General features: G+C 38.4%; 1 protein-coding gene and 1 pseudogene across 1 annotated transcript; one reads left to right on the top strand and one right to left on the bottom strand.

Annotated features, from left to right (window-relative positions):
• On the top strand, positions 9,253–16,487 carry LOC105156633 (cellulose synthase A catalytic subunit 1 [UDP-forming]). Its single transcript, XM_011072866.2, has 14 exons — positions 9,253–9,548; positions 10,518–10,713; positions 10,807–10,988; positions 11,134–11,251; positions 11,342–11,528; positions 11,813–12,079; positions 12,186–12,531; positions 12,702–12,839; positions 12,934–13,059; positions 13,631–13,843; positions 13,940–14,204; positions 14,669–14,865; positions 14,951–15,301; positions 15,510–16,487. Exons 1-14 carry the CDS (start codon positions 9,468–9,470, stop codon positions 16,095–16,097), a joined length of 3,255 nt encoding a protein of 1,084 aa, XP_011071168.1. The 5' UTR covers positions 9,253–9,467; the 3' UTR covers positions 16,098–16,487.
• The window catches only part of LOC105155829, a 6,914-nt pseudogene continuing 476 nt past the window's right edge, over positions 16,126–22,563 (bottom strand).

Below are 22,563 nucleotides of genomic sequence, written 5' to 3'. Positions count from 1 at the left end.
AAAGGCACTGAAGTAGGTTTGGCATTTTTCATAAAGAATCTTTTCAAAACAGACAAGATGTACGATTTTTTATTCAAAAGGATAGTAGTTTTTTCTCTATTTCTAGAAATGTTCATAACAAGAATTTTCTTTGCATTTTCAAAATCTTTCATTTCAAAAGCTTTACATAACTGCTTTTGTAAATCACAGATGAGTTGAAAACTAGGACTAGCAATTAGCATGTCATCAACATATAGAACAAGAAAGATAGAAATGTTATCCACATGCTTAAAATAAAGACAATGATCATAATGACTTCTACTGAAATTTAAAGAGTGCATGAATAGATCGAATTTCTTATCCACTGTCTAGGGGACTATTTTAACCCATATAAAATCTTTTTTAATAAACACACATAATCAGGTTTAGATTTATCAACAAATCCAACAGGTTGGTTCATATAAATATTTTTCATCCAAATCACCATGTAAAAAGGCAGTTTTTATATCCATTTGTTTTAATTCTCAATTGTAGCGTGCAGTGAGAGCAAGAATAATACGAACAGTAGTGTATTTAACAACAGGAGAAAATATTTTATTATAATCGATTCCTTCTTTTTGGGTAAACCCTTTAGCTACTAGCCTAGCCTTGTATTTAATGGGGTTTTCTTGTTTGATTTTGAAAATCCACTTGCAGTAAACTATGGAGATGTTTTTGGGCGTGGGAACTAAGATCCAAGTTTTGTTGTCTTTTAATGACTTCATTTCTTCATTCATGGCACTTAGCCATTGTTTTGATTTCATAGCCTCATCAGTATTTGGGTTCAGATAGTTCAGTATTAAGGGCAGTATCAAAATCCTTAAGTTTAGTAGGAACCCTAGTTTGTCTTCTATCTCTGTCTCTAGCAAGCTGATAGTGTTCTAGTGGATGTGGCTCAGTGTTTTCTATATTTTCTGCAATATTTTGTTCTTCTAATGTGTTTTCTAATCCTCCCGCCCTGTTGGTTATCCCCTAAGTTATCCTCCACCTTATTAAAGGTTGTCTCATTTGGCTTGGGTTGTGTTTTATCTAGGCATGGCATTTCATTTTCATTAAAAGTGACATCCCTACTAATTAATACTTTGAAGCTAGGTTGACTACGAACCCAAAGTCTATACCCCTTAACCCCTTTAGGATAACCAATACAAACACATTTTATGAATCTAGGTTCTATCTTATCTAAGTTTTGATGAACAAACGCGGAGCACCCAAAAGCACGTAAAGTAGATACATCAAGCTTTTTACTTGACCAAACAGATTTAGGGGTTTTACTAGACAGTGGCACAGATGGAGACATATTAATTAAATGTGCAGCAGTAAGAAAAGCTTCACCCCAAAAAACGTTTTAGGCAATCCAGAACTGATTAATAAACATCTAACTTTATCAAGCAATGTGCGATTCATAAGTTCAGCAACTCCATTTTGTTGAGGGATGTAAGGGTTGATTTTGTGCCTTTTTATGCCATACTTATCACATAGAGCAAAAAAGTTTTGATTACAGAAGTCAAGAACATTATCAGTACGAAGAGATTTTAACCTTTTTCCAGTTTGGTTTTCTACCAAAACTTTCCATTTTTCAAATTTTTCAAAAACTTCTGGTTTGTGTTTCATTAGAAAAATAAAAACCTTTCTTCAAAAATTATCAATGATGGATAGAAAGTAATGATTCCCACTATGAGTGAGTATATTAGAAGGACCCCAAACATCATCATGTACGTAATTCAGAATGCAAGTAGACATAGAAGGGTTTCGGGAAGGTGAGACAGGAAAATGTACCTTATGATGTTTACCAAGAGCACAATCATCATAGAAATCCAATTTGTCAAAGTTTTCATTCAGGATCCCTTCCCTTTTTAAGAATTCTAGTCCTTTTAGACTTATGTGACCAAATCGTTTATGTCATAGTGTAGTTTTATCGCATTCAAACACAAAAGCAACAATATTATCATAAGAAACAGTGCACATATAAAGATTACACTTCTTTCTGCCTTAAACACAATCATAGAACTTTTCATAATTTTCCTGAGGCCCTTGCCCCATCTTCCTTCTAAACCTTCTTCCTCGAGACCAGCACACGATATAAGCTTATGACTCAAATCAGGAACATATCTCATGTTCTTTAAAATTAACTTATAACCTTCTTTAAAACTTAATGAAATGTCACCCCGACCCTTAATTTCACATTTCTTATCATTAGCCATAGAGACAAAATCAGAATGTTCAATTTTAAAATTTGAAAAAATTTCCTTGAAAGGACTCATGTGAAAAGTGCAACCAGAATCAATCAACCATTCATGTTTGTTTAGAGAATAAGCAGAATTAGCTTCACAAACCACAAAGACTTCACCAGAGTTATCACCAGAAACAGAGTTAACCTTTTCTTTATCATCATAAAATTTATCTCTATTTTCCCTCTTAGACTTCTTACAGTCTTTTATATAATGTTCCTTAATTCCACAATTATAGCAACGTCTTTCTTTTGTTCTATCTTCCTTATAAGAGTTTTTCCTTGGTCTAGATTTACTCCTACTTCCACTTATGCTTTTACTCCTACTTCTGCTTCTACTATTATATCTGAAATTCGTATTTCTATTTAGGTCTTCCCCTAACAAAATTAACCTCATGTTAGTTTTGACTAGGTTTATTAGCCCTTAGGTCCATTTCTTTGTTTTTTAATCCATTTACTACTGTTTCAATATTCACACTATCCCTAGTATATTTAATAGCAGCTTTTACATCAGAGTAGGTTTCAGGGATAGCATTAAGCAAGACAATAGGAGAGTATTCGTCTATGTTCTTATCACCTGTGAGTTTTATATCTTGTATCAGCTTAGTAAAATCATCAATATTTTCATTAATGTTCTTAGACAAGTCAAGTTTATATCTGAAAAAAATTTCTAATAAAAATAATTTATTGGGTAGGGAGGTTTCAGTATAAAGCTCTTCTAATTTCTCCAACAATTCTTTCAAAGAATTTTGTTTGCCAACCTTTCTTAGGACAGTATCAGATAAGTTCAAAATAATGGAGGTGTAGGCATATTCGTCATTTTCTAGTTTCTTTTCTTCAGAAATATTTTTCAAATATTTTTCATCAATAGCCTTGAAAACTTTTTGTTATATCAAAATTTCCTTCATTTTTTATTGCCAGATTGAGAAATCACTTTTACCATCAAAAGATTGTAGGTTATAACTGGCCATTTAAAAAATTTTAGCCACAAAAAAAAGGTTTTGAGAAATTACAAGGAAGATATTTTAAAAAAAGATTTTAACAAGATTTCAGAAAAAGATTTTGCAGCGGATTATTAGCCAGAAAAATTATCACAAATCAGATTATGGGGTAAAAATTATAACAGATCGAGGAAAATACGACAAATTTCAGTAATAATCTAAAGAGAAAATTTCAGATCACCACAGAACGAAAAATAAAAGTAGTAATCTCAATGACAACAGATAGAATAACCAATGATAATCTCAAGTATCAACAGATATAATAAAAAGTAATATGATCGACAGAGGATAAACAGTAATAGACTCAGATCACAACAGATCAATAGAGATAATCACAGATCCGAGACCTTTCTAGCCTAACTCCCAACCAGATACCTGACAACCTCAAGGGTCCGGCCAGGTGGGATATCTGGGGGATAAACACCGCGGTAATAGAGTAATAAGACAGATAATAATCATTGATAGAAATAATCAATAGAAAAAATCAACAGAAAAATAAAGGAAGGGGTTTAGAGGTTACCACCACCAACAGCGAGATGAGGATCAGAGTTGTGGCTCTAACACCACTATAGGGTGGAAACCCTTTGTGGTATCTTCTTTCTCAAATGACCTAGCCAACTATTACAGTGATTTGGAATATAAAACTCCTTAATAATAATACAGGCCGAGATATAAACAAAATATATATAAAAAATATACAGAAATAATGAAAAGAATAAGATATTAAGAATAGGCTCAGATTTTTGCCAGATCCAAACCACAGATGTTCGAAATTCTTAATCACAAAGACTCAGCCACCATGAACGCCACACCCACAGTTACACCACTGAACCGTACCGAAAGGGATCACAGAGATCTCTCTTTTTAACCGGTCACGAAGACCCACTACAAAACTTAGGCTCACTTAGAACATATGAAAGGAGCTGAAGAAGCTTGTGTATTATCTGTTCTCGAGCCGAGGGGATGAACCCCCTTTTATAAGAGAAAATAATCCGTAGAAGTGGAAGTCTACGGTGGCTTTCCAAAAGCCATTAAGTTGGCTTTGGAAAGCCACCACCATTTCCTATGGTGAAGGAACGAAAAAAGATCACAGAATATCCATGGTGGATAAAGGAGAAGAAAAGAGAGATACAGTCGGTCGGCACAAGAAATGAGAGAGAGAGGAGATTGATGGATATTAAGGTTAGGATAGAATAAATAGGTAGTGAGATGGGTCGGGTCACTGGGTAGTGGGTCGCGTAGGTTAGTGGGCAGCCAAGTGGGTTGGGTTTCCCTCTGATGGGCCTACCTTATGTGGTCATTGGGCCATTTTTATAACAGAGTTGCTCATATAATATGCCTAACTTTTTCTAATTTTTATGTAGTTATTTTTTAATTTGATATTATTTCAATGTAGAAGAACAGTTTTGCAGCAAAATACCTGCACTTGTTTTGGTCCCTTAGCTCATTGAATAGTTGTGATCAATGTGATTTTTCAACACATTCAAACATTGAAATTTGATGAAGACATATAAATGTATTGTGATAATTATCAGCATTATTTATAATATACAAGTCACGAATCTTGGAAATAATGACGGATTTTATTACTATTAGAATTTTTTTAATTGACTTTTGAAATTATTGAATTGCTAGTTGGACGGGTAAGCTTCTTTTGGATCTTATACTCCAAATTTACAAGTATTTGTAATCAAAATTTTGAGTCTTCTATGTTGCTCATCTAGTTGTAAAAGAAATTGGAGTGTGTCTGAAGATGTAACTAATTAATATTTGATTTATGTTGTAGTTATGTATATTTTATCTAGAATTCGACAATTACAGCATCCTATTTTATGAACCACCGTACTAAAAGAAGAAATAAGTTGGAATAGAAGCATTTGAATGATCTGCTTTATATCAATTATACTAGAGCTTTTAGGCAACAGTATGACATTCGTAATACCATAGATCCAGGTTGCAAGGAAATTTTAATATCATTGGTGATGAAGATGAAGAAAATGCTCGTGTCTTTGAAGATGATAATTTAACGTGGGGTGATTGATATGGTTGTGATTTTAACAAAATGATGAAATCGAAATTTTATCTACGATAAAACTGCACACCAGGTGAAACACTATTGACGAGAGGATTTCTTGGTTTGTATGAGGGGTCAAATCAATGAATAGTAGTTGATGTTAAAAAATAATATTTTTGCACCAGCCGGTGTAATATTTTGTTTGAGAGTAAATAATCGAGAAAATGTACTAAGTCCAAAAAATGGGGATGGGTGGGCGGGGAGCTAGTAATTGTTCTTCCACCTACTCTCTTCCTTACATTTGCACTTCTAACTCCTAACCCCATTTCTTTCTCCATAATGGCAAGCAAAGGTAACTCTCTCCCTTAATTAATTTTTTTTTCGTTTGGTACTTTTGCATTGTATTTTTCATCTTCTTCAGTTGAAATATGGAGTGGAGAGGGTGATTGTGAAAATGGCCATAAGTTAGATAGCCAACAGACAATGGAGTACTCAACGGAAGGGAGGGTGCGAATGAGGTGGGGGGGGGGGGGGGAAAAGCGGGGCTCGCCGCCTCCCCCCAGTTCGAGGCCATGCCTCGTGTTGTGGGGGCGAGCCCTCCCTCCTAGCCTGAAGCCTGGGGGATGAGGCCCCCCCATCCGACTCGAGGTTGTGCCTTGAGCTGGGGGGCGCAGCTCCCCTCCCAACTCGTGGCAGCGCCTCAAGGGGTATCCTAAAAATATAAAGATATCTACAAGTGAGTGAAAGGGATTCGAAGGTATAAAAGTCAACTGTTTGTAAGATGGGGGTTTGTCACTAAGGATTTGTAAGATAAATAGACATTAGAGCCAGGCCGAAGGAGATTCCCTTGTGGATTTTCAATAATCAAGTCAGTAAGAATCCCGAAAGTATATAGTGAGTATATGAGTTAGATAGAGAGTTTGAACTTGATTATGAAGGTGGAGAGTAGTATTTATATATAAGGGTGAATTTGACGATGTTATATGATTTATTGGATCGTATTTTGATATGAAGGGTGGCCATGGATTGTACCAGGACAACTGATACATACAAGAGGTGGTCCAAGGGACCAACACTGTGTAGGCGGCTCTGGCAATACTTGTCTGACACTCTGTCCTTTTGTCTTTGGAGGTCTCCAATGACTTTTAGATATTTTCATTTCATAAGTCCTCTAAAATCTTATTTCTTGTTACGTATACCTTCAGTGATGTTGCTTGCCTTAACCTCTGTAGGTCTCAATTTATCCATTAAGGTCTCAATAAGGGATATAGAAAATATACCCACATCAGAAGTCCCCCTACTTACCAAGTATGTTTGTACTAAAGTTGGATAAGTGGAGTTACTAGACATTCGAATTTTCTATTTTTCAATCATCTTTTCCTGGCATATTCATTGCTCTAAGTTTTTGCTGTGAAATTCAAAATTTGGCAGCTTTGTCATTTACTTGAGTCTGCTAGCTAATTATTCATCAACAGGTGCCTCTGCAAAGGGTTGCTTTTTTCGCACGGTCGCGTCCAATAGGAATCATTATGGGTTTTTTGGTTTTTGGGCCCATTCCTTTTCTTTAAATGCTGCCTATTCTTTGTTAAGAAACCTTTCATCATTCCAACCCGAGATTAGCAATTCACTGACGCCAAACTCTTTTCCTTTTTTCTGATCAGGTCAGTATCCCTTCACCCTTCTCTTTGAATTTTTAGGTCGTCAATTTTCTATGTCGCAGTCTAGTTCTTCAAGTGAGAGAACTATCACTAGTGTTCCTGTAGTCTTATGTGGTCCTGATCCATTTAGGGACTCACTGTATGAATTTCCTACCATAAATTATGAGAACGTAGATTTGTTCCCTTCAGAATTCAAGAGTTCTGGCTATCCTTTCCTATCCTTGTCGCCTGCCTTGACCGGCGCAGACGTTGATCTTCTGCATTCTAAATTTAATATACTTGATGGTTATGAAATTATTCAACCCATTCCTGATAATTGTATACACCTTCCCCCTTTTGCGCGTAGGAATTATTTTTTTGCCGATTTTGCGGCTGACCTTCGTCCGCCCCTACATCCTTTAGTTTAGGGGATTCTAATCGTTGACATCTGTGTATAACCCAACTTACTCCTAGTTCTTTTGTGATCATTTCTAGTTTTGTAATTTTGATGGCTCATTTTAGGTATTGATCCTTTAGTTGATAATTGCACCATTCACCAATTGAACTTTAGCATAAGTGAGAAGGGTTTTTTCTACCTAAATAGTAGAGGGGGTTGAAGCTAGTGACCAATAATAAGAAATTGCATACAGACTGAAAATGTCATTATTTTCTATGTCTGTCTTCCCTCGAACAAGCCCTAGGTTAGTCTAAACCAGTGGCATATGTTGATTCGATCCACTTGTTCGCTGATTTCATGAAGTTCTTCATTCTGCGCTTCCGTGATAGTATTTATTCTACTATTGACTTCTTCTAATGGGGCCCTATGAGCTTGATCTTGCGCCCTGTGTGGTTGAAGGAGAGGTGGATGTGGTTTTTCCTTATTTCTTGCTGGAAAAAATTGTCTCCTCACCTGTGGAACTGGCTCTAGGACATACGGTTCTATAGAAGGTTCATGCTGCTCTATCACAGGAAGCAGTGCCGAAGGCGGAGGGGGTGGTGGAATCATACCCTTTTCCGTCGCCCACTCCTTAAACATTCGCCTGAGGTCGTCCCTGGATACAGTGATCATATATGTTGGTTCTTGGAGATTCATAGAGTGGTCGTGGCCCTGCCACTACTTGCTTTCCATGTCCCTGACTGGGATTCGTGGGAGTATTTACCATCTTCTTTTTGCTCAAGAAGAATTACGATTTCGCACATACGATGCCAAAATGTTGTATTCTGAAAATAGGTATCCACAGGGGAGTGGAAGGGCTCTTAAGGTATCAGAGTCAACCATTTGCAAGATGGGGGGTTGTCATTGAGGACCTGCAAGACAAACAGACGTTAAAGTAAGGCTGGAGGAGATTTCGACGATGGCTCTGCGATGGTCAAGTCACTAAGAATTTCCAAAATATGTAGTGAGTATGTAAGTTGGATAGAGTGTTGGAAGCTGTTTAGAGAGGTGGAGAGCTATATTTATGTAAGGGTGAATTTGTACGTTGTTATATGATTCATTGGATCGTATTTTGATCTGACGGGTGGCCATAGATCGTACAAGAAGAATTGATAAAAACAAGAAGTGGTCTAGGGGGCCAATATTGTGTAGGCAGAGTATTGCAAGCGACTCTCACTGTACTTTTTTAACACTTTGTCCTTTATCCCTAAAGGTCTCCAATGACCTTTAGATACTTTCATTGTATAAGTACTCTAAGGTTATACCTTCAATGATATTACTTATCTTGATCTCTCTAGGTCTCAATTTGTTCACAAAAATTTCAATAAAAAATATACCCACATCATAATTATTCATTTTTTCGAATATGTTATGGCCTTAAAGAAATAGTCAAAATTGATTAATTAAACATCATCTCACATTAGTGTTGATGATGGGGAAAGGGTGCGATTGTAATTTTGAAAACCGAGGGGCAACCTAAAATTGAGTCCACCGACAGCTAATTATTTTTGTCGGAGGAGAGCAACCGGCGAATACCGGTAACAACAGCTTGTTCACGGCAACGGGGCACTTTAGTGACGTGGAACATGGTGATGGTGTATTTAATACACATACAACCAACTGTAAACGTTTTTAATCTCCTACTTCCACTCCACACCACCGCACAGTAAGAAGTACTTGATTTGTTGTATGATGATATCTAGACATAAATTCCGTATTGGGTAAGGTGCACGCCGAAGTTCCAATGGTCGCACTTACTATAACAAAGCCCAAGACTCTAACATTAAGTATCAAGCCGACAGCTGAACACTGTCCACCGGTTTAGCTGGTAAAATATCCTATACGTTATCAATAAAAAAGCAAAATGTTTATTAAATTATTTCTTGAAGAAAAATGATAAGAAGACAAAGCATATATGTGTAAGTGAAGGAGAAGGGGGGAGAGAGAGAGAGAGAGAGAGAGAGTAGAGAAGAGATGGCCGATTGATTGAGGCTAAGAATCATAGCTCCAATGCCCTCTCCTCCTCACACTCTTGTTTCACTTCAATCTTTGGTGTTGGAGGTTTTGGTTCACTTAAAGTAAAGCCCATCATATAATAGAAATTTGTTGTTATACTGGTGATAATCAAGATAGAATGGAGGCAAATGCCGGAATGGTGGCTGGATCGCACAAGAGGAATGAGCTTGTTAGAATCCGGCATGATTCTGATAGTGGGGTATGCTGATCTTTTTCTTTCTTTGTGGGGTTTGGGTGAACGTGCATTTGGGTTTTAGTTGTTGAATTTGTTGTTTTGTTTTTCGGTTTCTGTGAAATGGTTGTTTGGGGTTGGATCTGATTGCTAATGTGTTGAAGTGTTTCTGGAGCTAAAGTTTGGATCTTGACATGGATTGGGAAATGGGTTGTCAATTTTGTTGAAGTTGTTTTGCTGCACTTTGTGTATTTTGTTTGCATGTCATTTTATATGATGCAATGTTCAGATCTGACTGTTGGTTAGAGTGACTATTGGAGTCAAATTTGTGTCTGTGTAGAAATCAGGAAGTGGACTGTCATTGCTATCGATGTATCACTCTTTAACTTCTTCTGCTCAGACTTTTATTTTATTTCTCCTCTTTCATCTCCTTTCGTCTTTTGTTGAACTCCAGATTCACTTGATTACTTCCTGCGTTTCTTACTTATATATGTTTCTTTTACGTTTGAGTTTGATGAGGATCAGCTGAAATTCTAAGTCTTCAGCTCGTTTTGCTATCAATTTTGATTGTTGATGTGAAGGAATTGGCATATTAATATGGGATCAGAGAAAAGAGACTACCTATTCACTAGTTTCAACTGAAAATCTGATATCTTATCGTTTACTTGACGAATGGTTTGATGGAATTGGATCCCTGCATTTGATTTATCTTGACTCTTCATGACTTGGCAAAGCACATTATTATTTTACCTCTTTTTGGATAATGTGCTGATTGCTCTGTGGCTTAGTACCCGGGTTTTGGAGGTTCTACCGCAACTTCTCTTGTGGACTAGACATTACATTTGAGCTTCTCTAGGATGTACTTTTCCATTACATGTTCAACTTTCTTTGCTTTAGATTTTGTTCAGCATTTTGTAATTTATCTGGATTAAATTGCATTGGAGCATGATGAGGGGACAATCTTGGAATCGATCAGTTTGTTTGTTTCATATGCAGCCGAAGCCCCTGAAGAATTTGAATGGTCAGATATGCCAAATATGTGGAGATACTGTTGGAGTGACTGCCAGTGGTGACTTGTTTGTTGCTTGCAATGAATGTGCTTTTCCAGTTTGCCGAGCCTGTTATGAGTATGAGCGGAAAGATGGAAATCAGTCATGCCCGCAGTGTAAGACTAGGTACAAGAGACAGAAAGGTTAGTCTGCTTCTCATAATTTGCTTTAGATTCGTCTATAATTTTTCTTCCCTCATTGTATGGAGGAGGAGCTTATAGTCCTACATTGTTTAGGGTGTCCAAGAGTTGACGGTGATGATGAAGAGGAAGATATTGATGATTTGGAGGATGAGTTTAATTATTCTCAGGGAAAAAGCAAGGCTAGATCTCAATGGCTTGGAGATGATGTTGAGCTATCTGCATCTTCTAGACGTGAATCACAGCAACCAATCCCTCTTCTTACCCATGGGCAGTCAGTAAGTCAGCAAAACTCACTCTTGGATGAATGTTTATTCACAATATACATAATATTCTCATGATGCATGTGTTTTTGCATTTTATTTACTTGATGTTTAGCAATTATATATGCTTTTCTCCCATCTCCTTGCACAAAATTAATAGGTCTCTGGTGAGATTCCTCCTTCTACACAAGACACGCACTCGGTCAGGAGTACTTCAGGACCTCTGGGCCCTGGAGACCGTGTTCAATCTCTTCCTTATGTTGATCCACGGCGGCCAGGTAGTTGCTTCTAAAATAAGTTCATCACCCAATATGTCCTAGATCTTTGTCGTATCCGAACAACTGACAAGATCATTAAATTTTGTGCAGTTCCTGTAAGAATTGTCGATCCTTCCAAAGACTTGAATTCTTATGGACTTGGAAATGTTGACTGGAAGGAGAGAGTGGAAGGTTGGAAGCTGAAACAGGAAAAGAATATGGTCCAGATGACCAACAAATACAGTGAAGGGAAAGGAGATATCGAAGGCACAGGGTCAAATGGAGAAGAACTTCAGACGTAAGCGTATTGGCATTGGTTATTTGCTTTGAGAATTATAAAGATAAATGTAAAATGATAAATTCAAACATTTCTTGCTGGCCTCAGGTCTAGAATTGTTGAAGAGTACAGAACTCTTCTTGAGTAGTCTATTATTTCTGCCAAAACAATCAAATAATCAGATTCGGTTTTCAGTTTGCATGATGCATTAATTACTATGAGCATAGAGGTCTCCTTTTGCTCTTTGTTGGATATAAATTTAATCTAGATGTCTAAGTGCTGCTAATAGTTTGTCGTGCTGTCAGGGCTGATGATGCTCGCCAACCATTGAGCCGGGTCGTGCCCATTCCTTCTTCACATCTTACTCCTTATCGTGTTGTGATCATTCTCCGATTGATAATCTTGGGCTTTTTCTTGCAATATCGTTGTACTCATCCGGTGAAGGATGCTTATCCTCTGTGGCTGACATCAGTCATCTGTGAGATCTGGTTTGCCTTATCCTGGCTTCTGGATCAGTTTCCAAAATGGTATCCTATTAACCGTGAGACATACCTTGAAAGACTTGCCTTGAGGTTAGTCAATTTTATTCCATCCTCAACAAGTTAAACCCTTTGTTGTATTGAAGCTTGGACAAGTTGGGTGAGTTCTGAGCTTACCCTATTCCTTTTTTGTTGTCAGGTATGACAGAGAGGGCGAGCCTTCACAGTTAGCACCTGTCGATGTGTTTGTGAGTACAGTGGATCCTATGAAAGAGCCTCCTCTTATAACTGCCAACACTGTGCTGTCCATTCTTGCTGTGGATTACCCTGTCGACAAAGTCTCCTGTTATGTTTCAGATGATGGTGCAGCAATGCTGACCTTTGAAGCCCTCTCTGAAACTGCAGAATTTGCCAGGAAATGGGTTCCTTTCTGCAAGAAGCACAATATTGAGCCCAGAGCCCCCGAGTTCTATTTTGCTCAGAAGATAGATTACCTGAAAGACAAGATTCAGCCTTCCTTTGTGAAAGAGCGCAGAGCAATGAAGGTAAGTGATAATTGATAACTAGTGATCTCCCTGAATTTGCTTTTCTGAGAGTTCATCCCACAGCAAGCATAGTGCAACTTCTGATCTTCCTACCTTATCTCCGTCGGTTCATCTAGTAAGGCAGGAAACAAGTGAGGGGGTAACTTTAATTGCAAACTTTTTTCCTGCAGAGAGAATATGAAGAATTTAAGGTACGGATCAATGCTCTTGTTGCAAAGGCTCAAAAGATGCCTGAAGAAGGATGGACAATGCAAGATGGAACTCCTTGGCCTGGAAATAATACCCGTGATCATCCAGGAATGATTCAGGTATTTTCTTTTAATTTAATGTTTATTAAGTGTTTGTTACTGTTCCTGCTCTATTTTCCTGGTCTAATCTTTTTATCCTGACCTTGCTAAACAGGTCTTTCTGGGGCACAGTGGTGGCCTTGATACAGATGGAAATGAGCTACCTCGGCTGGTTTATGTTTCTCGTGAGAAGCGCCCAGGATTCCAACATCACAAGAAAGCCGGAGCTATGAACGCTTTGGTAGGTGATTGATGATCCTGTGGCTATTTTTGTATCAGATTTGTGAGCTAAAGTTTTTGATAGCAGTGATTTGCTGTAGAATTGGTGGAGTTGCTAAAACTAATGAAGAAACTGATGAGTAACTAATTATATGATCTCTGGTTAACATAATATGACATGAATTGAATTCATTCCTCATATACTTCTCTAGACTTTTAACACCTAGTTCTTTGAAAGATAAGCTAAGTTGTTTTATGTTACTATATCTGAGAATACTGGTAGTCTACACTTGATGCTTAGTGGGCATAAGCTCGTACCTCAATGCTGTTATGTTCAAGATTCAAGAGTTGATTTGGTGTGTGGTTGAGAGGCCTGGCTCCAAACATACAGCATTTTTGCCAGCCATTTGCATCTTACTTCAATTTAGTTTTCATCAAGAAAGTATTTCAAGATATGAGTAGCATTCTGAGGGTCTTGAGCAAACAAGTTTCTTAGTCCACCCTTTGTTTTTCTCTTTTCTCTTTTCATATTTCTTTGTCTTATCATTTTGGCTTGTGATTTCTATATGACAGTCTTATTTTATGTGCTTCAGATTCGTGTCTCCGCTGTCCTCACAAATGGAGCATATCTTTTGAATGTTGATTGTGACCACTACTTCAACAACAGCAAAGCTCTTAAAGAAGCCATGTGCTTTATGATGGATCGTGTTCTTGGAAAGAAGACTTGCTATGTGCAATTCCCACAGCGTTTCGATGGCATTGATTTGCATGATCGATATGCTAACCGCAACATCGTCTTCTTTGATGTGGGTGTCACTTGATGTTTTACAGCTCTGAATATTTGGTATAAGTGTTATCTCCATGATCTGTGCAATAGTAATGCTAAATATTTGTCACTGCAGATCAACTTGAAGGGGTTGGATGGCCTTCAGGGCCCTGTTTATGTGGGAACTGGGTGTTGCTTTAATAGGCAAGCTCTTTATGGGTATGATCCAGTCCTAACAGAAGAAGATCTGCAACCAAACATTATTGTCAAAAGTTGTTGTGGTACAAGGAAGAAGGGAAGAAGTGCTAATAAGAAGTACATTGATAAGAAGCGAGAAATGAAAAGAACTGAATCGAACATTCCTATCTTCAACATAGAAGATATGGAAGAGGGTGTCGAAGGTACTTTTTACTGATAGATTCATTATTTTCTTTGATTTTCATAACTCAAGTCAATGAGGTCCCTTGTCATTTGTATTCACCATCTGACAATAATATAAGGTGATATTTACTGAGTTGTTCACCCCTTGGATAAAATTATTTAAAGGACATGTGTATCTGGATAGAAGTGAATCATTTCACCTGCTTTGCACATCACATTAGCAAAAAACAACCAAGCTTGAAAATCTTTGCAAATCTTTTAAAATCTTTTTACTAATTTAACCCTGCAAAAACTATTTCCTTGATTAATATTCTACACTGATGCCCTTTTTCCTCTCTGCTGTAGTTTGGATTATCTAGAATATTTGAGTGCTTTGCTCGAAATGCTAAAGTTTCTGTGTGTTTCACAAATTCAAGTATTACTGATTTCTTCATGATTCTCATATGGACTGGTTGATGCCAATTGCATTCCATGTTTTTGACAGGATATGACGATGAGAAGTCACTTCTTATGTCTCAGAAGAGCTTGGAGAAGCGTTTCGGTCAATCTCCAGTCTTCATTGCTGCTACTTTTATGGAAATGGGAGGCATCCCACCGACGACAAATCCGTCTACTCTCTTGAAAGAAGCAATTCATGTCATTAGCTGTGGATACGAGGATAAGACTGAGTGGGGCAAAGAGGTGCTTTTTTACAATAATAGTTCTATGATCTAGAGAATTTCCACTTTTTATATTAGGTCATTAGCTAATAGTTTTATTGTTTTAGATCGGGTGGATCTACGGTTCCGTCACAGAGGATATTTTAACTGGGTTTAAGATGCACGCGCGAGGATGGATTTCTATCTATTGTATGCCTCCTCGCCCTGCGTTCAAAGGGTCTGCTCCCATCAATCTGTCCGATCGTTTGAACCAGGTCCTTAGGTGGGCTCTTGGATCCATTGAAATTCTTCTAAGCAGGCATTGTCCCATATGGTATGGCTACAACGGGAGACTACAGCTCCTAGAGAGACTCGCATATATCAACACCATTGTTTATCCGCTCACCTCAATTCCGTTGCTTGCTTATTGTGTTCTTCCTGCTATCTGTCTTCTCACTAACAAATTTATCATTCCAGAGGTAAGCAACAAATTTTTCACTGTGATTACTAAAATGTTTATATGTTTTTTCTTTGTCCTTTACTTTGTACCTTTGGTTTACTTTACCAGAAGACATATATCTAGGTATCTCCATGTAGACTACAGATTCAGCATGACAATGGAATTTCTTCTTCTTTTCTATTTATTTTTATTCAATTTTCTGAACTCCATTTCCTATTCTTCTGCAGATAAGCAATTTTGCTAGCATGTGGTTCATTCTTCTCTTCGTCTCGATTTTTGCCACTGGGATACTGGAAATGAGGTGGGGTGGTGTTAGCGTTGAGGACTGGTGGAGAAACGAACAATTCTGGGTCATTGGTGGGACATCGGCTCATCTCTTTGCCGTCTTCCAGGGTCTCCTGAAAGTACTTGCTGGAATTGATACCAATTTCACTGTCACTTCAAAGGCATCAGACGATGATGGAGAGTTTGCTGAGCTTTACGTGTTCAAATGGACGTCCCTCCTCATTCCTCCCACCACCGTCCTCATTGTGAACTTGGTGGGAATTGTAGCCGGTGTTTCCTATGCTATTAACAGTGGATATCAGTCGTGGGGTCCTCTTTTTGGGAAATTGTTTTTCGCCATTTGGGTTATCGTCCACCTTTATCCTTTCCTCAAAGGTTTGTTGGGACGGCAAAATCGCACTCCTACAATCGTCATCGTCTGGTCTATTCTCCTTGCATCCATTTTCTCTCTGCTTTGGGTGCGGATCGACCCCTTCACATCAGAAGCCACAAGGAGGGCTGCAAATGGACAATGTGGGGTCAACTGCTAGCATATTTGAAGCTCATTTTGTAAGACCATGTTCCAGTCTCTCCGCCCGATGCTTGCATTTTGCATATAAGACGGACAAGAAACTAAGGTGAAAACTTATGTTTGCGGCCCCTAAAATTATGTTGTAGTATTTTACATTGTCAAAAATGGGTTGTGATGGATAAATTTGTCAGAAACTAAATTAAGTTTGGTAATGTGGGGTCACCGCTAGCATATTCGAAGCTCATTTTGTATATAAGACGGACAAGAAACTATTGGGGTGAAAACTTATGTTTGCGGTCCCCTAAAGTTATGTTATAGTATCCTACATTGTCGAAAATGAGTGTGATGGATAAATTTGTCAGACACTAAATTAAGTTATGGTAATTTAAACCAGTTCATACCTTTTGTATACAATGTCCCTCGGGCATTTTCAGGTCTAGGGACCCTGCAAGTATAGGTGTGTTAAGACAAGTTGTCAATTTCTCTGTAGTAACTTCGCGGATTGTTGCTGAAACTGTGTATTAGCAATTGAGATTGGTGGACTTTAAGTGAAAGTGAATTATTTATGCTTCAAAGTCAAGATCTTTGTTATTTTTTAGATTGATTTGCAAGAACTGATTCTATGTTGCCTCAACTTGTATGTATTCTTTATCCTCAGAGAATAAAAACCACAGTAGCGTCTTCCTAAGCACATACATCAGCTTCTCACCTCAGAATGCATGATATTCAAGCCAAACTTTCAACTCCGAGGAACATGATGAAATCTCTGTCAAGTCAATCTCAAAAACTCTGTATGTCTATGGGTTATGGGTGAAACCAGGTTTTGATTTATTCGCCTAAGAGTTCTTCCTATTCCTCATCTTCTTTCTCTACCAAAATCTTCTTGCATGCTTCGTAGCACATGAAAGATATCCCTGCAGCAGGCACCAACTTCAAACAACTCGGGCCAAGCCCTTTGTACAATCCCACAATTCCTTCATGTTCGAGTATGCTAGCAAGAGCATGAAGCACATTCTTGTATACCTGCCTCCCGCTGACGGCTCCAACCTGCATATGCTTATGAGCCACTTCAAGAGGAAAAGTAGCACTGCTACAGATGGCACCAGCTGCAGACTCAATCAAGAGGGTCTCTATATTGCCTATGTTTTCTTGTTTGAAGATCTTCCGGTAGGCTTTTCGCAAAGTGTCGTATGCACAATAGTTGGCGGCAACATATGGTATCACCCCAATAAGACTAGGAGTGAGGCCATGATAGAGCTCTCCCGGCCCACCCTCTTGCAATATTTTCACAAAAGCATCTAGCAAACCATTGTACACTCCTCTCTGTATTATGGGAATAGAGTAAAACGCATAAATTGCAAAAGAAATTGCAGGAACTGTTGGATATTACGTGATCTTACCTGTATGGATCGAGTCTTGAGTAACTCAAGGGGGTATGTGACGAGAGTTGAGCTGACTCCAGCACAGGCTCCCGCAACCAATAAAGGAGGAATAGGCAATCTGGGGTTTTCACCAGGTCTTGGAGACAAGTTTTTGTTCACAGTATCATAAACAAATAACTGCAAAACATGTGTAGCTTTCAGGAATGATAAAAACATTGGAAGAATCTATATAAAAAATGATGCTCCAAGTTGTACAATCTGAACTAGATATAGATATTTTGAAGAATGCTAATGAACAAAGGCCTGGTGATTAGATAGCCTAGTTATACTTGCATAAAATACTGACAGTGAGGATGAGGTAAATTATAGAAATTTATAGTAACAACTCAACTGCATGCAAAGTAGTATTTAACAGCAATACATGAGAGAAATGACTTTGTGGAGGAGAAAAGGGTGGGAGAGAAGAAGAAGAGCAACCTAGTTGCACAAACAGAATGATGGTCTCATCTAGCTAGGGCAATACAAAAGGAACTAGGGAAGAAATATATATCACTAACGGATGTAATCAACTGTCCCTGTCAGGTTAAAGACCTGAAGACAAAGTAGGACAAGGTAAGAAAAGAAAAGAATAGGTTGTACTAATTATCTATATCCTTCCTGTCTCCGCTTCTTGACCCTCCTCCTACTTCTTGTTGAGAATGCAGCACATGTTATGTGGGATCCAGGTTGAAGTGCAACAACAGACAGAAAAGTAACAGCCGACAGAGGCGATGCGAGGAGGAAGACGCATGCTTTGGAGGAATGTGTTTTTAAATACGATTGTATAAGTATGATGATATGTGTGCCATGTGTGGCTGACGTGTTTAAGTCAGTTGTGAGATGGTTAGTCAGTTAGGAGATATTTCTTTTGTTGCCTTTCTTCCTCTTCTGTATTTAAGCAAAAGCTCTATACATATTTTTGTCACTGAGAACTTCCACCCTTGAATAATGAAAGCTTCCACACAATTCTCCATGGCGTCCATCGATGAAAGCTCTGCTAATTTCCTTTTCAACATGGTATGAGAGCTTTCCTTGTGAAGGTCTCTGCATACTTCGTCCCCTGCCTACTGTTCCGTTAACTGTTGATATTAATGTTTTCACTTCCTTTCCGTCTTCTTCAGATAGTCCAGCTGTTGAGCTCAGTCCTCCTTCACCCGGTACTGATCCTATTAGGAATACTGAATCCTCTCTTCCTCTACGTCGGTCTTAGCGACCACACACTAAACCTTCTTGGCTCATAGATTTTGTTTGTCACTTGACTGATCATTCTAATTCACCTGCTCTCACCAACTTTAGCCCTGCTATTTGGGGTTTGTAGCTTCACTATCTCTTTTGAAAGAACCAAGATCTTATAGGCAAACTTCATCTAGTCCCCAATGGGTGGAGGCCATGAATCAAGAGTTGCAAGTTTTTAAACGTAATCAGACCTGAGTTGTTATTCCGCTGCCTTTTGGAAAACATGCCATTGGTTGTAAGTGGGTATATAAAATCAAGCTGAAGGATGACAGATCAATGGAATGGTACAAGGTGCGGTTAGTAGCCAAAGGGTACATGCAGGTAGAAGGGGTGTATTACAATGAGCATTTTTCCCCTGGTGCGAAAACTGTCACAATGCACTTGTTCTTAGCCATTGCTACAACTTTTAAATGGTCTATTCATCAGATTGATATTAACAACGCTTTCTTTAATGGGCATCTTAAAAGGAAGAAATTTTTATGCCTGCTCCAAAGGGTTATGTTGTTGCTCGTAGACATGTCTGCAAACTCAATCGTTCACTATATGGTTTGAAACAAGCCTTGCATCAACGAAATCAACAATTTACACAAAGTTTGGCTTCTTATGGTTTTAAACAATCTAAACATGATTACTGTCTTTTTCTTCAAGCAGGCAGATTGGGCTTCATTGGTCTCTTAGTGTATGTTGATGACGTCCTCATCATGGCACCTATAAAGGCCTTGATCTCGCAGGTGAAAGCTTATCTTGATAACCTCTTCACTATCAAGGATTTAGGTTGTGCTCGTTATTTTATGGGTTTACAAATTGCTCGTTCTGACCTTGGCACTTTCTTCACTCAGACTAAATATACCATGGATATCATCACTATCTGTAGGTTACTTCAGGGAAAACTGCTACTACCCCTCTGCCATAGGGATAGAAACTACATTCCAATAATGATGCTAGGCTTGCTGATCCTAAACCTTATCATAGCCTAGTGGGTCGCCTATTGTATCTCAGTTTTACACATCCTGATATCTCCTATGGTGTACAACACTTAAGTCAGTTTCTACAACATCCCTGTCAGGCACATTGGAATGCCGCGTTTCATATAGTGCGATATTTGAAGGGCTCTTCTGCGAAGGGTCTTTTGTTCCCTTCTCTTCTAACTCACTCCAGGTCCATGCTTTTTCTGTGATGCGGACTAAAGGTCTTGCCTTGATTCCAAACATTCCCTCACTGGGTTTCGTGTTTTTTCCTTGGGGATGCTTTGATTTCATGAAAGACCAAGAAATAGTGTACAGTGTCGCGCTCCCGTAGTATGGCCGCTATTGTTTATGAATTGAAATGGATTTCATATCTTCTTCATGATTTTGGTGTTTCTCCTACTGTTCCTATCCATTTGCATTGTGATAATCTGGCTGCATTGCCTATCATGGCTAATCCTGCTTTTCACGAGCGAATGAAGCATTTGGACATTGACATTGTGCGTAATTGCTATAAGGATGGTTTCATTGCTCCTGAGTTTGTTTGCAACAAGGAGCTTGCTGACTTGTTAACGAGAACTCTTTCTGGTGTTGTTTTTTCTGCTTTAGTGCGCAAGTTGGGCTTGTTGGCTGGTTCTCCAAGTCCAACTTGTGGAGGGATGTTGACAATGCAACATATGTTAATAGAGGCGATGCAAGGAAGAACATGCGTGCTTTGGAGAAATGCGTTTTTCTTTTCCTTTGTAAATATGATTCTTTAAGGATGATGGTGTGTCCATGTGTGGCTGACGTGTTTAAGTCAGTTGTGAGATGGTTAGTCAGTTAGGAGATATTTCTGCCTTTCATCTTCTTTTGTATTTAAGCATAGGCTCTGTACATATTTTTTAAACCAAGAATTTCCACCCTTGATTAATGGAAGATTCCACACAATTCTCCATGGCCTCCATTGATGAAAGCTCTGCTAATTTCCTTTCAACACTTCTAGCAGACAAGACAGGTTCAGAACCCATATAATCAGTCGAGTTTTACCCATTCATTTCCCTTCCCAAATCCCATTTTCAAACATGAGATAGCACTAGAAAAGATTAACTTTGTATGTATCAACTGTAGGATATCACTTTCCAGGAAAGTTCCAAGCCCCAATATAGAACCTATCAACTATTAGAAAATATCAAAGGGTCCAAAAAACCCCTACAACTATTTCGCAGAATAAAGAATTACAGATCTATACAATTAGAAAACTGAAATATACAGTAAATAATTAAACAAGGGTGGAAGAAGTAGATACCAAAACAGGTTTACAAAAATTAGGCTAAGAAGGCTAGATCCAGACACTGTGAATCCAAAAGCCACAAAGGTCTGCAACCCAAGCTCACGGTTACTTGGAGGCATAGAGCCACAAAGGTAAAAGTCCACACAAGATCAGTCAACCACAAAGGTTTGTTCACGAAGAACTTTAGGGTACAGAAAAGGAGATCAGAAAGAGGAGATAGTTTTTAGGTTCTCTTGCAAAACCAGAATGAAACCAATAATATAGAGAGATTACCCATTTATTACTGGATAGAAAGATTGAGGAAAATGGCAGTGAAGGGAGAAACGAGAAATAGCGGAGGAAAAACAAAACGAGAGAAATGGGGAGAGAGAAGACAAAGGGAATTGAGGCTCGGAAATAGGGTTAGGGTTTTGACTAAGAGAGAGGAAGAAATAACCTATTTAAAAAGACAAATCGAGTTGACGTAATGGACCGGGTAAAGGAATTGAGGTTGTGTAGATCCAACCATCCAATAAGATGGGCTGGGCCAAAAGTAGATTTGGGCCACAATTTATTTACATTAACATTAACAACTATAAGAATGGGGAGTTCCCGATTCAACAAATGTCTTCAAAACACAATCAATGGTGCAACAAGAGAGTCTCTAGCTAAGCACCATAATACATAACAAAAATGATCAAAGGCGTGCATAGCTCCGCAGGAAACACCATTTAGCAAAAAACAACTGAAATCTAAAATAATAAATAGATAGAACCAAGTCCGTTAAAACAAAAGAAAGAATGCTGAATCAGAGTATGAATGAGAGCAGCAACAAATGGATATAGTTCACTCATTTCTTGAACTTCTTTATACGTCTATGGCTTTGCTCGGTGCCACTCGAATCACATTAACAAAATTCCCTCTAAACAATCCCGTCCATTCATCTGTTTTCATGATGTCCTTGAACACCTCAGTGGTGGAATGCCCACTGCTTCTCACCATCAAATGAGTCATAATCATCTCCAGCGGAGCCACTGCAGTCCTTGAAACAGCTCCAACAATTCCACCGCTGATTAACCTTCTCAATGAAGGATTCGAGATCTTAATCTTAAGCCAAACCCCACTTTTCTTCCTCTTTTCTACCAATCTATTTTCCTCCTCTAGCATGCCAAAGATCTTAAACCTCTCAGGCAGCGTTACATACTTCATTCTACATACGTAATCTGAGACCACCATTTTCATTATTTTCCATTTGCCCCACAGAGGCAAACAAGCCACCAACAACGTAAAAGTTGCAATCTTTAAAGCTCAGTTGAAGCCCCAAACGAGAATCTGATGAGCATCCATTGTTCTTTAACTCCAAAGACTACATTTTTCCTCTGTTACCCATCATTCAAGACTTTGAGAGACCACAAAAGCAACTCCTTCTATCACTCACACTTATTTCCTATTATAAAATATGGCCCAATGACCCATTAAGTGGTAGGCCCATTTTCTGAAAGCCCACACCCAAAACCTGACCCATCACCCGAACCCGACCCATGTACCCCACCTATTTATACCTAACCCTAATTTCTTTCGCTCATTTTTCCCCTCTCTTCTATTTGTCCG

The sequence above is a fragment of the Sesamum indicum genome, linkage group LG1, assembly GCF_000512975.1.
Source record: "Sesamum indicum cultivar Zhongzhi No. 13 linkage group LG1, S_indicum_v1.0, whole genome shotgun sequence".
NCBI classification, from domain to species: Eukaryota; Viridiplantae; Streptophyta; class Magnoliopsida; order Lamiales; family Pedaliaceae; genus Sesamum; species Sesamum indicum.
Note: the sequence above shows the minus strand (reverse complement) of the source record. Positions and strands in the feature narration are given on the sequence as shown.